Genomic DNA, 16649 nt, shown 5'->3' with positions numbered 1-16649 from the left:
CGGTGACGTGGCCGCGACGGTTTTGGATTCGGACGACGTTAGGTGGATCGGATTCGGGGTACACCCGCACTATGTATTTGTTGCTGGCCACTGTGTTACGCCCAAATTTTTGTACCGCCGACACCGAGGAGGAGAGGATAATGGAGTCATCCGACTGGGCGGAGTTGCTGGAGGACGTCCTTCTAATAATTATGGAGCGGTTGGACATCCCAGACCTGATCCGCTCCAGCGCTGTATGTGCCTCATGGTGCGCCGCGTCTACCGCCGTCCGCCGCGCCCGCTTCCCTCTCCCATCATCGGCGAAGCAGCTCCCGTGTCTGTTCTACGCCTGTGAGGCCTACTCCCCGAACAACGCCGTCGTCCATTGCCCCTTGACTGGCGAGTCCATCCGAGTCCCTTTCCCACTCGGCGTGGTCACCGAACACTCCGTGGTCGGTGCGGGGCACGGTTGGATCGTCACCGCCGACGAGGTCTCCAACCTCCGCCTCATCAATCCCATTACCGGCGCCCAAGCCTGTCTCCCTCCTATCACCGGAATTCACCATGTGGAGAAGAGCTTCACCGGTGCAGGCAACAACGGTGCCATGATGTACAACGTCTTCGTGAGTTCGACACCTGGGCTCGACCCAGAGCCACTCCTACTCACGGCGAATGAGGCACGGGAATGCATGTACCATCGGGTGGTCCTTTCCTGTAGCCCGTCCACCGGTGGGGGCGCTTGTGTCGCGCTGCTCGCCCATATGGAGTGCGGCGAGCTCTCGTTCGCCCGGCCTGGTGATGAGCGATGGACGTGGGTCTCGCTGGACAAACACCCTTGCTTCGGTGGCTTTGAAGACTTCTTTCACAACGATGATGATGGCTTTTTCTACGCGCTATGCTTCGATGGATCCATCTACACCTTAGATCTCAATGGAGATTCTCCTATCGTGAGACAGATCACAGGCAAAGTTCCACAACGGTGGTACCCTTCGGCCATGTACCTCCTACGGGCGCCATGGGGTGACATCCTTCAAGTACGGAGATGGAGGAGCTATGTTGACCTGATGGCAACATCTTCATCGGAGCATCCAAATAATCTTGAGGTGGACGATGACGATGATGACCTAGATCCTATCGTTGGTATCAATGATGACATGTATCCATATCTAGAGCTCAAGACAACTGACATTGAAGTGTTCAGAGTCGATTTTGATCGGAAAAAACTTGTGAAGATGAAGAGCTTGGATGATCATGCATTATTCCTTGGATACAATAGCACAATGTGCATTTCAACCAAGGATTATCCTATGTTAAAGCCAAATTGTGCCTACATTACCGATGACTCATCTGAGTATGTCTACATGTATAAGAATAGTTGGCGAGAGATAGGTATTTGGGACATGACAAGTAAGAGCTTACAGAGCTTTGCGTGTACCGAGAATTCGCCTCCATGGTTGAATTGGCCCTCCCCGGTTTGGATAAAACCCTCACTTTTCTAGATAGGATTGTATTCAGGTTATTCAAGCCCATGTATGTTTTGTTTCAAATAATCAAAAGGGATATAATTTGTAACCATATATACTATTGATCTCTATATACTGCTACCTTCGTTTCATATTATAAGTCGTTTCGATTTTTGTTTTAAGTCAAACTTTCTTTAGCTTTGTTAAGTTTATAGTAAAATAGAGAAATATCTTTAACATAAAACAAAGAAACTATCAAAATATATTCTATTTTAGATTTAATAAAATAAATTTAGTGACATAAATATTGTTATATTTTTTGTAATCTTGATCACTTTTAAGAAGTCTGAGTAAAAAAAAGTCAAAATGACTTATCACATGAATGGAGAGAGTATTACTCCATTATCCTCGACAAGTCTCTTTTTTTTTCTTGGTTAACCATTATGAGACAAATAATTAGGAACCGAGGAAGTAGTTTAAAGTTGTCAATTAAAGTTCTAGGCCCTCTTTGTTTAGGCTTATAAGCCAACTTATAAACGGAAAAGTCTAAGTCTAAACAAACAAGCGGCTTTTTCGTTTGGCTTTTTTGAAGCCATAAGCCATTCTAACACTATTAAGCCAAAAGCTAGGTTGGTGAAGCTTTTTTGGCTTATATGAGGTAGATGCATGACTCCATCATTAAACTTAGGACATTAAATCCACCGGCTTATAAATCATATAAGCTAATAAGCTGACTTAAAAGTCTAAGCCAATAATATTAAGCCTAAACAAAGAGGGCATAAGTTGTCAATATTGAAGAAAAACGGAGTTACGGGTATAAAATTGCGCATATTGGGCCGGCCCAACTCACTCGTACTGGTCTCGGCCCGGCCCATCCGAATGGACTTTTGCAGCCCACAGGGCCTTCCACGCGTCGAAATGGAGCAAACTGGTGGGTTTGGTAGGCATGGATGGGAGGCGACACAGGCGGCGGCGGCGGCTCACCGCCGGATCTCGCCGTCGCGGAGGAGGATGGCTGGTGTGGCGGCCACCGTCGGAGGCTGAGAGGATGTCGTGGGCGAACCGGAGCGCCCACGCCCGGGAGCCGCGAGGTATGCAAGGCAACTTGGATTGCGATAGAGTTAGGCGTTGGGCGTTCGCATTTGGGATCTTGGATGATAGACATAGACTGATTAGCAAACCAATTCATAGTAAACAACTGAAAGACTGAGGAATTAGTAGGAATGCTTGTACTAATGTACTCCCACTTTGTTTATCAAACGGTGTGATTTGTTTGTGATAATTTGACTAATTTTATTTATTTTTTGTCAACCAATCCCCATGTTACAGCGTGTAGTACCAATCAATACGTCTCCAGTTGAGTAAGATATTGGGTTGGGGAAGGCTCACTGATCCAATCATTCAAGGCATCAGCTGTTCCACATTTGTTAACGTAAGGGCTCTTTCGCTAGATTAAATCTACTAATTTTTTTAGGACTTAGTCCAGCTTGTTTCATTGACCTGGATAGTCTAGTTTAATACAGTAATAATGTCCAAATTTATTGTTCAATGGCTGATCTGTCCTTTTTAATACCGACCCCAGATGCAGCTCCTACCCATGATTCCGATCTAGCAATTTAGCGGCATCATTTGCTTCTAGCTCACCACAAACTCAGACACATCAGAGAGTAGAGGCTGAGGAAACAATGGCGGACATTGTGCTTGGGCTCACCAAGTCGGTGGTGGAGGGGACGGTGATCAAGGTGCAGTCGGCGATCTTGGAGGAGAACCAGCTCAAGGAGAGGGTGCAGCATGACCTGGTGTTCATCACGGATGAGTTCCAGATGATGCAGTCCTTCCTCAACGTCGTCGGGAGGGGGCAAGCGAACAACAATGTGGTGAGGACCTGGGTAACGCAGGTGCGTAACCTTGCCTAAGACGTCGAGGACTGCATCGAGTTTGTAATCCACCTTGACAAGAAGTCTGCTTGGTGGCACCGGTTGTTCCCCTCGTTCATGGCGCCGGTGCTGCCGTCCTGCCTTGCGCCGGTTCTTCCCCTGGATGAGGCGGTGGCTGACATAAAGCAGATCAAGGCCAGAGTGGAGGATGTGAGCCAGAGGAACATGCGCTACAACCTCATCTCTGACTCCGGCTCCAAACCTGTCGGGCCAGCTGCAGGTGGCTCATCAGCATCTGATGCCCTCGTTGAGGTGAGAGACATCGCAAAGGAGCTGAGTGGTTCAGGGGATCTTGCTGAATTGCTCACCAACAATGATGGTGACCTTCAGGTCATCTCCATCTGGGAAACAGAAGGCGATCATGGGGAATCATCCATCATCAGGAATGTGTATGATGACCCAGAAATAAAAAGAAACTTTGAATGTCTTGCCTGGATAAAGATAATGCATCCATTTGATCTAAGTGAGTTCTTCCAGGCTTTGCGGAGTCAGTTCTACACAAACTCTGGACAACAGCGACAAGGAGCAGAAGTCAAGCTTTTCACTAAGTTCAGGACGGAAGTATATAAAAAGAGGTACCTCATTGTGTTAGAAGACCTGAACACCGTTTCAGAATGGGAATCCATCAGATCGAATCTACCAAACATGCGAAATGGAAGCCGAGTTGTGGTGTCCACACAGAAGGTCGAAATTGCAAGCTTGTGCACAGGACATCCGTTCCAAGTATCACAGATCAGGCGATTCTCATATTATCACTGTGTCTGCATGTTTTTCAAGGAGGTAAGCTCGAAAATTTTACTAGTAAGTGTCTGCATGTGTCTGCAATTTCCTTTTACATCATTACTAGAAAAAAATACTTTCAAGAGAATTGACGGGATGGTGAGAAGCAGCGCTTCGGCGGCGTGGCTTCTTCGACAACCTCGTCAGGAGTGGTCGCTACATATATATATAATTTGAGGAAATCCTTAGAGCTTCAAAGAAAGAAATGGAAAACTACTTGACGGGGTTGATTGTAGACACACTCTTCTTCTTTTTCTTTTTCTTGACATCTCTTGTGTACGTACATACATAGGGAAGGATTAGCCCATTTTTAAGAGTGAGGGATTATTTGGATCAATATAATCTAATGGCTGACAATAATGGATCCATTGGTTTAAGTGCAAATCAATGGCTAGAAATTCTGTTTTTTAATATATTTTTTTCTCTAATTTATTAGTGTGACGTGGCATCTTAGGAGTATTTGTCCTATGTATGAGTGTTTCTTATAATTTTTCTTAGATTTTCTCTAATTTATTAGAGCGTCACATGGCATATTAGGAGTATTTGTAGAGTGTAGTAACACTACTACTCATAGTCGCAATGGATTATTTTAATAGATTTAACCTAATGATTGGAAATAATGGATCCACTGATTTAAGTATAAACTGATGTCTACTTGTTTTTCTTTTTTCTTGTAACTTTTGTTAGATTTTTTCTAATTTATTAGAGCGTCACGTGGCATCTTAGTAGTGTATATAGGTGTGTAGGAACGTTATTACTCATAGTCGCAATATACTTGTAGTTAACTATTGCTTGTTGTGGCTTGGTAGTATCTCTACTTGCCTATCATCTGTTGATTGTTGCCCACTTAGTATTGTCCTTTATCTTCGGTAATTGATGACACATGTGCACATTGGATATCAACTAATTATTAGGTGCACCGCTCATGAATGCCTTGTAAGCAATATGATTTGATGATTGGTGAATAGTGGCTTGTATATAGAACTTATATACATGGGATTAGTAGGAACATATGATTGATATATTTGGCTATTCCTAATTGACAAAGTATATTATATACTACATATTAAGTATTTTAGTACATAAAGGTGAGTTCTAAAGTGCTTATCCGATTGGCTACTCCATTTATGGTGAGCATGTTTTTCGAACAACTAAACGGTGCATGTTTTGCATATATTTTCTATCAAAAGCTTTTTTTTTAAACAAATCAAATAAACCCATTTTTCAAGTTTGTAATATTTAATACTTAATTAATCTTTCATTGATGACGTGTCGTTTTGCGTGCCCTAGATAAGCGCAGCCAATGAGCTAGATCGAATGAAGCCTAAGCAGGAGATAAAGGGCATCGACACGGTGTAAAAGAATATATTTGATTGTTATTTTATTTAACAATATATGAATAGAGAAAATACATAGTACATCAAAATACGTTCATGATAAATTTAGTAATGTCATTTTGACATGTTAGTATTTTTTATAGTAGGCAGCGAGTAAATTTTGAGAATGCCACTCATAATTGGAGTTGTTTTTATTTTTGAAAATACAAGTCTAATTTAACTATACTTGTTCTTAAGTGTATACAATTATATAATCTACAACTTTTATTTATTTATATTTTTCATGGATGTTTTGATGAGATGCGCCTAGCAAGAATACAACTTGAAATAACATATATTTTTACTACTTCAAGCATAGTTAAAGTAGGCTTGAATTATTAGTTTGATTTTTCAACTAATCTAAGCGAGAAAGAAAAAAGAAAAGGAAGTATGTACGTACTTTTCTTGAGGATTGGGGGATATGGGTTTGGGGATACGTACGTACATACCTATGTACCGTACGCGTAGCGATGTGGTTTTTTTGAGAGAAATTTAATTGGTAATTTTTAAGATAGATCTAATAGTTAAAAATAATGGTCCTACCAGATTAAATGAAAATTGACGGTTAGATGTTTTTTTCTTAGAATTTCTACGATTTATTATAGCGCCACATGACGACCTAGGAGCGTTTATAGCAGTGTTGTCGGGGATCACTCCACCGGTAGCTGGGAAAAGAGAGACCCCCTTCCCAGTGATGTGAAAAAGACGGTTTGACCCAAGGAAGATTGTCCTTGCACATGACGAGAGCGATGTGTCGTGTGGAACACGAAGGGACCCGGGCTCTCCCGGTCGATCATCAAGTAAGAAATTGACACAAGTGTTTATACAGGTTCAGGCCATCTGGAGGTGTAAAAACCTACTCATGTGTTTTGGTTCTTTGTGTGAGTTGAGACAGGTACAAGCTATCAGATTCTAAGTTTTAAAAAAAATTCCCTCCCCTCTCCATGGCGTGTCCCCTTCCTTTTATAGCTCAAGGAAGGGGCTCACAATGCCATTTTCAACATTTCTTAACTACCCATCTTGTTGTTGTCTTGTCGTTGCCAGTTGGTCAGCTTCAGAATCTTACTTTATTTATGCTGTCTCGGGCTCTTCGGGCACCGGCTTGAGCCAGTTGGGGATCACCCTGCCCACCATGTGTCCTGTGGTGGACCCGGGACCCCCCAAACCTGGCTGAGGTAGCGCCACGGTACCCCCTTTTTGCACAACTAGCGAGGTCGGGTGGCGTTGGGCGAGCACGACGCGCGTCCTGCCACGCGTGAACGCGTCTGACTCAGCACCCCCGTCTTTTCACCTTGACTTTGTGCAACCGACAACTTCCTTAATGGTTATGCTTCATCTAAAGCCATGCATACTGGCTTGCAACTGGCGGAGGGGTCAGATCGTGATGCTCGAGGCCTAACGGTCATGCCCCTGCGCCCTTTTGAGAGGTAGTTCCTCAAAGGTGTCTTTGATGAAGAGAAGTTGGGTTAGATATATATCTTGTACGTCTCGACGCTCTTCTTGTCGAAGAACGTATGATTTACAAGGGCAAGGGGGAACCCGGGTCCTAGGTAGGGCCGGGACGGAGGCAGTCCTTGGCTTGTAATTTTAAGGTATGTTTTGTAGGCATCAATGCTCTTCTTATCGAAAAAAGTGTGACCTACAAGGGCAAAGGCAGGCCCGGGTCCCGGAACAGAGTCGGGACCGAGAAAGTCCTTAGCCTATGATCTAGAGATATACATCTTGTAGGTCTCCACACTCCTCTTATTGAGGAATGTGTGACTTACAAGGGCAAGGGTAAGCCTGGGTCCCAGAACAGGGCCGGGGCCGAGGCAAACCCTGGCCTATAATCTTAAGATATGTTTTGTAGGTCTCAACACTCTTCTTACCAAAGAATGTGTGACTTGCAAGAGCAAAGGCAGACATGGGTCCCGAGACAGGGCCGGGGCTGAGGCAGACCTCAGCTTGTCATCCTAAGAGATACATTGTGTAGGTCTCCACACTCCTCTTACCGAGGAATATGTTTCCTATAAGGACAAGGGTGAACTCGGGTCCCGAGGCAGGGTCGGGACCGAGGAAGACCTTGACCTGTCTCCACGCTCTTCTTTACCGAAGAACGTGTGACTTACAGGAGCAAAGGCAGGCCTAGGTCCTGGGACAGGGCCGGTACCCAGGCTTGCCTCCGCTTGTATTCTAAGATGCATATCTTGTATGTCTCGATGCTCCTCTTACTGAGGAACGTGTGACCTACGAGGGCAAAGGCGGGGCCGAGCCCCAGAACAAGGCCACGACCCAGGCTGGCCTTTGGCCTACCATCTTAAGACGTGTGTCTTATACGCTTTCATGCCCTAAAGGAGGCTACGCGGCATATAAGAAGTCGCCCCAGGTCTGGGTTAGGCCAGGACCCGGGTCCCTTAAAACTAATTATAGTTTTAAGCCTATCATTTTATTGGTGCTAATGTGAAAATGGCCCTAGGGTGGCATATAAGAAGTGGCCCCCAGGTCCGGGTTAGGCCAGGACCCGGGTCCCTTAAAACTAATGATAGTTTTAAGCCTATCATTTTATTGGTACTAATGTGAAAATGACCCTAGGGTCCCAGGGAAAGGGCTACCCTAGTTCCCATTTCATCGACAAGTGCCACATGGCGGTCTAGGAGCGTTTGTATGAATTTTGTTGAACTTTTAGTATATAATAGATAGATTTGCCTTTCAAATGCCTCCAAAGTTTCAGGTAAAATACTAGTTAGTTTGAAATGTGTATCAACAACCTGTAGATTTCCAGGAGTTTAGGAGGTTATATTAAAGTTCCAAACGAATACCAACAAGCTTAGTATTAGTTTCAGCGAGTCTCACAACTGAGGCATTTATTTTTGGAAAAACATAAATGTTGTGAAAACCTAGAAACATTAATTTTTAGTATTCACATTCTGTGAAGATCTAGAAACTTATTTCTTTGACCCTCATATTCTTGGTAAAAATCCTTTTAGTAAGTTTCTTTTGAAGAATTAAGTAATGCCAAAATCATTTGCATGCCGTCTTGTTTTGTTTGGCCTCCTTTCAGGTGATTACCCTCTGGCATCTACTACTTCATGTGTGGTGCATCCTGCTCCCCCCTCCCCCTAACTGTTTCTTATTTGCAGGGATCTTATCGTGACAGCAGAAGTAAAGATGAAAAGACTTTCGGCTGTAATAATGATATATTAATTGATTGGTTATTAATGAAGGATGGACTAAGACAGGATGATATTTCCTCTTTCTATGCAAAAACAGGCCTTGTCTTGGATGACATGTTTACACGCCTTCGGGAGTGTAATAAACAGCTGTTGTTTTTAATAACTGAGGCAATTTTTCGAAGTAGAGGTGAATTCAGGTTTGGAGTGATCTCTGTGTGGGGGATTGCTGGTGTTGGGAAATCAACTTTTGTAAGAACTATCTACAACTCACATGATCAATTTGAGATGTATGGTTGGGTCAATGTATCCCATCCATTCAATTTAAGGGACTTGGCTTGCAGTTTACTCTTGGATTTGCATCAAAACGGCAGATGTTTCTTATGGTTAGGGGAAAAGGACATTGATATGTTCAGGACCAAAGACCCAATTCAGGAGTGTCATAAGCTTCTACACAAGCACAAATTCCTCATTGTTATTGATGGCCTGCAGTCCACAGAAGAATGGGACTTGATAAAATCTACCTTACTATCTGGAAATTCAGAAAGTTTTATCATTGTCATTACAAATGAAGAAAGTGTCGCTAGACATTGTGCAGTAGAAGACAATTTCGTGTTTAACGTCAATGGTCTAAAAGCCGATGCGGCCCTTTATCTGTTCATAAAAGAGGTGCGTTATCTTGCCCTTGTTTCTGCAATCTTGCTACTTAGCTAGTTCCATATGTGTACAAGAGTACCAACTGTGAGAATGATAAAAGTGCTATAACAAGCTAAATTAACTCAATGATGACATAGCCTATTATTAATCAAAATGCACTTGTATGGTTGTACCACATGCCAAACAAAGTGAGCATGGTGACCATAAAAAAAAAACTTTACAGTCTCCTTGTCATGAACTTTTAGTTCCTCCCCACTTTCTTTTTGCAAGCTTATCTTTTGTCAACACATCATCATGATGTAAATACTACGTAAAACTTTGATCTTGAGTGGAACTTTTAACTTCCACAGCAGTCTGTTTGTGCCTGGGATACTAGTGCTACGAAGAACATCATACAGAGAATGCAAAATTGACCATTCTGATGAAGGTTCTGTTTAAATGGATCTCTCTTTTGTGACAATCAAACATTCATAAGGCAGGCCACCAAGTTGTTCCAAGCAATAAAGTTATTCCTTGTTAGAGCTCTACGAAAGGAGACATTAAGCAGGATTGAACGCATGAACTTGCCCTCTGTTGCATGCTTCTTTCTACTCCCTCCATCCCAAAATATAAGGCCTCCTCCAACAAGGATAAGTCAGCTAGCTCATAAATCTCCACATCAGCTTTTGTATGATGTGGAAAAGAAAGAAGATAAGGAGAGAGAATGCACTATCTCTTCTTCAAGAGCTAAGCTCCTAAAGAAAATGTGAGAGGGATTGTGTAACCCAAAGCATTTTGAACAATGTGCTATGAGACAACCTATTGGAAAGGTAGACTTTTTGCTATCTCTTGTATAAGGTGGACAAGCATGAGCTAGTGCACTAGCTCAACCATTAAAGGAGACCTAAGGCTCAACTACTCCTAACACAAAGACCAAGAAATAATTTAATTAGCTCATTGATTGTATCACCTCCATACATGCAAGCAATATAATTGGAGGATTGATGATAGAGGATTTAAAATAAACCAATTAAGAGATGATAGTTAATGCATGCATGCATGCATGCCTTATATTATGAGACATGGGAGAAAAGCGGTCGTGCCTTAAATTTTGGGATAGAGGGAGTAATATGTTAAGCAATGTTGGCAACTGTGTTTTTAGCAGGCTATTTCCTAGGTAAATATCTTCCAAAAATATAATCTGAGAATCATCCTTGAACTGAGAAGACCCCAATTGAAAGTAGTTCCTAAATTTAAGAATGCTAGCCAAAAATGGGAATCCCAAGCTTTGAATCATTTTGAGCAATTGTATTATGTATAAAACTATATCAATCGCTTTGCACCCCTATAATTTGGATGCATCATGTCGACGAACGACATAGATTTTCTTGAATAATGTGGTAATTTCGAGGCCCTCAGATAATAATGGATTATTTGGCGACATAGCTATTTCTATCGCTTAATATTGGAAACATTATCTAGTATAGCACTCTCTCCGTTTCATATTATAAATCGTTTTGACTTTTTTTCCTAGTTAAACTTCTTTAAGTTTGATAAGGTTTATAGAAAAATTGGGCAACATCTACCACACCAAATTAGTTTCATTAGAACTAACATTTAATATATTTTGATAATATATTTGTTTTGTGTTAAAAATGTTGATATATTTTTCTATAAATTAATTTTTTGTAACATGGATAGAACAAATACTTCCTATGATTCATATTGTAAGTTGCTTTGATATTTTTCCAAGTCAAACTTCAAAATGACTTATAATATGAATCAGAGGGAGTATTTGTCCTATCCATGTTAAAAAACATTAATTTGAAGGAAGCAATGGAAGAGTGGTACATTGTGGATCAAACAAGACATGCTAGGTAGTTAGTCAGTGTCATATTTCTCTTTTGAGCAAATTTCACAAAACTATAGACATATTGACCAAACTATCGCAAAACTACAGATGATGTTTCAAAAATCTATAGATTTTAACACAAAATTTATCACAAAACTACAGATTTAAGGTGAAGTATCGCAAAACTACCAATTTAGTAACAAAGTTTTCACAAAACTACAAGTTTAGGGTTAATTTAATAACAAAACTTGGACATTTTATAACTCCAACATAACATTAGTGCTAAGGATTTAAACCCTAAAATTTTTTGTTTTGTGATAATTTTATTATTAAATCTGTAGTTTTGTGGTACTTAGCCTTAGACATATAGTTTTTGTGATGAACTTATTGTTAAATCTATAGTTTTGTGATACATCACCTTAAATTTGTAGTTTTGCAACAATTTGGTCAAAGTATCACTTTTTTGAAATTTACTCTTCCCCTTCTTGCTTATTTGAGTGGTATCCTGGTATATTGTGATTTAGCAGCAAATAATCAATTTTGTTTGCAACATCTAAATCCAATTGTAACGGATATTAATAATCACATCTTAACACGTGCAAATTGATGATAATTCTGAAAAAATGACATGTAATTCTTGAAATATTTGAAAATAGGTGTACGGATCTGCACATTGCATGAGTGATACAGAGTTAAGGCTTATGTTAGGTAAGGCGAATACTCCCGGGATGACTGAAGAAATATCTCCTTTACTAAAGAAGCATGGCCAGGACCGCCTGCTTTACAAACAGAACATTGATCTGACTCCCGAGATGATTGATGAAGCAAAGCTCATCATAAAGAAGTGTGGTGGACTTCCTAAAGTAATAGTTGCTATAGGTCGCTTTATGGCCACCCGGAGTAAACATGCCGTGCTATGGAGGAGATTCAATAAGAAGTTTATGCACGAGTTACAGACTAACCCAGGATTTGAAAGTTTGCGGGGTCTATTTGCTTGGATGCAATCCTACTTTCACAATTCCCCGGATTCCCTCAAGCCATGTATCTTCTACCTGTCAATTTTTCCTCGAGACAGAAGCATTCGGCGGAGGCGTTTGATAAGACGGTGGATCGCCGAGGGCTACTCCAGGGACACTGCCAACAATAGCGCAGAGGAGAATGGCTAGACGTTATTCGCAAAGCTGGTTGGCCTGAGCATTATGCAGCAGACCTCACGGAGCGGCAACAGAATAGTCTGGTGCGAGGTGAACAGTTTCTTCCATGAGTACATCATGTCGCAGCAAATGGACGACAACCACATCTTCTCACTGCAGGGGCGCTGCAGCCTGACCAGCCAACGCACGGGACGGCACCTTGTCATAGGGAGCACCTGGGAGAGGGACAAGATCGTGTTCATGAGCATCGACTTCTCCCGGCTACGGTCTCTGACAGTGTTTGGGAAATGGGAATCATTCTTCATCTCTGACAATATGAAGCTTCTTCGAGTGCTGGATCTGGAGAATGCATCAGATGTAACAAATGACGACCTCGAGTTCCAAATGGTGGGCCTGAAATCTGAATGGATCATAAGTTCTTCGTGATTGTCCTAGGAAGGAATAAGTCTATTTGACGTCCCTCATCTCTTGCACTTGGTCGAAATCGCATCCCTTAATCGCAAAACCAGGTATAATACCTCCCATATCTTAAAAACCGGTGCAAATAGACTCTCGACAGTATTGAACCCGGTTTTAACTTATGTGCTGTCCACATGGCATCTTGACTAGGTCTTCATTCCACATGGCATCTACGTGTCACTCACAGTAAAAAAAAAATAGGTGAGGACCCACATATTAGTTACATTATTTATTTCCTCTCTCCTCCCTCGCAGACAGCCATGGAGGCCAGAGGGGATTGGCGCAACCGCGCAATGGTGAAGTGAGGTCGCGGAGGCCAGCGGGTGCGGCGCGGGGGTCGCTAGTCCGACATGGACGGAGCCGGAACGCCGCCGCCGTGGCCACCACTGAGAAAGGCGCAGGCACTGGCTAATTCCGATGCGGCCATTGTTGCCGTCGCGGCCGCTGGCCTTCCCGACGCTCGACTTGCTGGTTGTGTTAGCGTCTTGGGGCACGGTGCTGTTAGGACTTAGGAAACGATAGGCAAATAAATGATAAATAACAATATATCAATCGCAGAAGACACAAGATTTAACGTGAAAAACCCTTCCAAAACAAGAGAGAAAAAACCACGAGCGCCAGCCAGCAAAATATCTTCACTATATCAGGGTGAGGTTACAACGCCGAACGACGGCTTAGAAGAGGTATATATATCCGGCCCAAGCCTCCAGCGACGGGTCTCCGCTTCTCTTCAGCAGAAGCTGGCCTTTATTATGTGCAAATGAATTTGGATCACAACTCAATAGGTGTTAGGATGAGCTAGGGGTGTGCTCATCTCCACCGTCACAGCAACAGCACCCTGTCGTCTGCACCATCCACGTCGCCACCATCCGGATCCGCAACCAGCAAGGCGTGCTGCTGATGGAGACCGAGCAGCTCCTCGCTGACGGCACGCTCCGCCCTCTGTCGGAGAAGATGCGCCCCGGCGAGACCCCCGAGGCTATCAGAGGAAGCCGAAGCTCGCCCGGCGGCGGAGGCAATTTTTGGAATAGCTTTCGAACACCGCTCCTAGCATCGCTCTCTTGCAAGCTCGCCGATGCCGGTCGCCGTCTACATCCCTAGTGATCTCGGTAGCCGGGGCAGAGGCCAACGGTTGCAGCGCGGGGGTCGCGGACCGTGCATCGCTGGTTTGACACGGACGGAGCCGGTACGCAGCCGTTGCGACCTCCTCGAGCTTCGACGTCCTCCATTTGGCATTCGCCCTCCCACCTCCTCTAGGTGCTCGAGTCGGGCCGTTGCAGGAGATCAACGAGGGTACTGGCTGCCACTATGCCGACGAGCTCCTCCCCGCGTGCGGCCGGTCGACGAGCTCCTCCCTCATGCGGTCACCCGGCTAGCTCCTACCCGCGCGCGGCGAGGCCGGTCGGCTAGCAAGCTCCTCCCCTATGCGCCATCGCCGCCGCCCTGCCTCTATGCTGATGGAAGGTGAGAGGAGGAAGAGATGAGAGAGAGAGAGAGAGGGGAGAAGAGAGGTGAGGGAGAATATGGGATGAGGTGGAAGCTGCTGACGAATGGGTCCCACCTAATGGCAAGGGTCAAATGATGAGTGAACTTCCACGTTGGACGAAACCACCCGTGGAGTCGATTTGCAATGGTCTTGGGAGTTTGGGGATGGGCTATACCCATTTTTGCGGTTGAGAGATGCGATTCAACCATGGGCATAAGTTGAGGGAGGCACAATAGACTTATTCGCCTTGAAAATTTAAACTAATAAATTCAATCTACAATGCTATAAAGAATATTCGTCCCATTTCAAAAAATAGTGTTTATTTAGCTTTCAATCTATTGTTCGTAAGCCAACTGTATGCTATTTCACTTGTACCAAAAAAAAAAACTTAGCGAGAAATACTTTTTTTCTACTCTTTAAATAGTTTTAAAAACTCAAAATTAGTTTTTGGTTTACACCACATCAACCAAAACAGCTCTATATTCAGGCACAAGTAAAAAACTTCATGGTTTTGAGAGTCGAAAGTTGAAGTATATTCAATTATAAAGTTCAGAATTAGTTTTCTATATTACCACAAAACAAAGGAGTTATAAAATGGACTCGTTCCTTTATTCTACTCTGGTTAATTTCCTGGTTAAAAAATGAGTAGGCAAAAACCACCAAGTGCAAGAATTAGACAAACACTACCTTAAACAAAGTACAGATAACAAAAATAAATTAACAGGTACGCAAGCTTTTCCCTCCATGAACTAAGTTTAACGGTAACCAATATCGTTTAATTATATCCGTCGGATCTCGCTTGGACGGTGGATCAAGCCATTGCAGCCTCTCCCGTTCTCCCATCCGCGAGGAACCCACAAAGCCACAAGCGCTCAATACAAATCTCACTATAAATCTCCCCTCCTCTGCTTCGGTGTCAGGATCAAACAAGAAATCAAATACCACGCATTCCCCATTTCCCCAGTTCGCCGAGGTGATCAAGCAGTGCGTCGTCGAGCGGGGCGAGGTTTTAGAGGAGGACGACGGCATCGTCGACGCGGGGACGCTGATGCCGATTCAAGAAGGGCTCAGCATGGTGGACGAGGTGGGCGGTGGCGGGGGCGTCGCCGACGAACACCTGCCGCCCCACGACGTGGACAGGCTTGTCCTCGTCGCCGACGAGGGCGGCCACGGCGCTTACCGGTGGCTCCAAGAATTGGGGGCAGAGGAGGAGCAGGTCGGCGCCTCCGCCGTCGCCGATGGCAAGGGTGCGTTCAACGGCGACGCCAAGAACGATCGGGAAGCGCCGCTCCAGGGTGCGGGGGCCTCCGCCGTCGCCGATGACAAGAGCGGCCTCCCCGACGCTAAGAACGGTGACAAGAAGCGTGGCCTCCCCGACGCCTCCAACAACAATGCCGGGAGGCAGCTCCAGGGTGCGGGAGCGGCGGTGGAGGACAAGGGCGGCGCTGCCCTCCTCGTCGCCGGTGAGCAGCCACCCCCGCAAGAAGTCGCCGCCCAGGCCGGCGAGGCCGCCCCCGACGCCCATTGGCTGCAGCCACCTCTGCAAGAAGCCGTCGCCCACGTCGGCGACGGCGAGGCCGCCCCTGACGCCCATTGGCTGCAGCCACCACTGCAAGAAGCCGTCGCCCACGCCGGCGAGGCCGCCCCTGACGCCCACTTGCTGCAGCCACCAATGCACGACGACGATGACGCCGACGACGCCGATTGGCCTGATTGGGACGCCTTCGATCAAGATTGGGAGGGCTTCGATCAAGATTGGGACGCCGACACCGACAAGACTGCGGCATTGCAGGAGGAAGACGAGGAGCCGCCCGTCTCCATCGTCGCCGGCGAGACACCTCCGCAGCACGGCCCTCTCCTCTCGTTCTTCGTCGAGTGCGATCAGGCAGGGAGAGGGGAGAAGCCGTGCACCAGCTGCTTCGAGGGCTCGAAACCACGGAGTTTGTCGTCAGGCTCCATGAGGCCCCACTACTGTACTTGCCATCGCAAGCTGATGCGCAGCAAGGACAGGGTGGAATGCTCCTACTGCCACAACTTCTTCCAAAATCTTGCCGACTACTACCGTCATAAGAAGAACATCCATGGGAAGTGAGCAAACAGTTCTTGGGTCAGGAGAGTAAATGTTCAGAGGGAACAGTTTTTGGGTCAGCAGACAGTTCTGTGAGTAGATGTACAGTTCACAATTCCTGGGTTAGAAATGTTCTCTGCTTAGAATCCATGTTAGACAGTTCACAATTCCTGGGTTAGAAATAGGATGTGCAGAGAAATCCAGACAACTGTTGGGTTAGAAACAGAAATTTGCAGTTTGTTTCGTGATGTCATGGAGGTAGGATTTGGGTAGAAATTCTGAGATTGTTTGACTGTACAGGAAGCTGCAT

At 44.7% G+C, this 16649-nt stretch overlaps 1 protein-coding gene and 1 pseudogene across 1 annotated transcript; both read left to right on the top strand.

Annotated features, from left to right (window-relative positions):
• The first annotated feature begins 140 nt into the window (after positions 1 to 140).
• LOC107275329 (putative F-box protein At4g17565) lies at positions 141 to 1478 on the top strand. The gene has a single exon (XM_015760841.1). The coding sequence runs from the start codon at positions 141 to 143 to the stop codon at positions 1476 to 1478; it is 1338 nt and encodes a 445-aa protein (XP_015616327.1).
• Positions 1479 to 3127: 1649 nt separating this feature from the next.
• Positions 3128 to 16363, top strand: LOC107279398 (uncharacterized; annotated as a pseudogene).
• The last annotated feature ends 286 nt before the right edge of the window (positions 16364 to 16649 follow it).

Source organism: Oryza sativa, chromosome 11, assembly GCF_034140825.1.
Source record: "Oryza sativa Japonica Group chromosome 11, ASM3414082v1".
Taxonomy (NCBI): Eukaryota; Viridiplantae; Streptophyta; class Magnoliopsida; order Poales; family Poaceae; genus Oryza; species Oryza sativa.
The sequence above is the reverse complement of the archived record's forward strand: the minus strand, read 5'-3'. Positions and strand labels throughout refer to the sequence as shown.

What these genes read in the sequence shown, in the direction of transcription:
- LOC107275329 (XM_015760841.1), top strand. Translation starts at nt 141, where the DNA reads ATGGAGTCATCCGACTGGGCGGAGTTGCTGGAGGACGTCCTTCTAATA.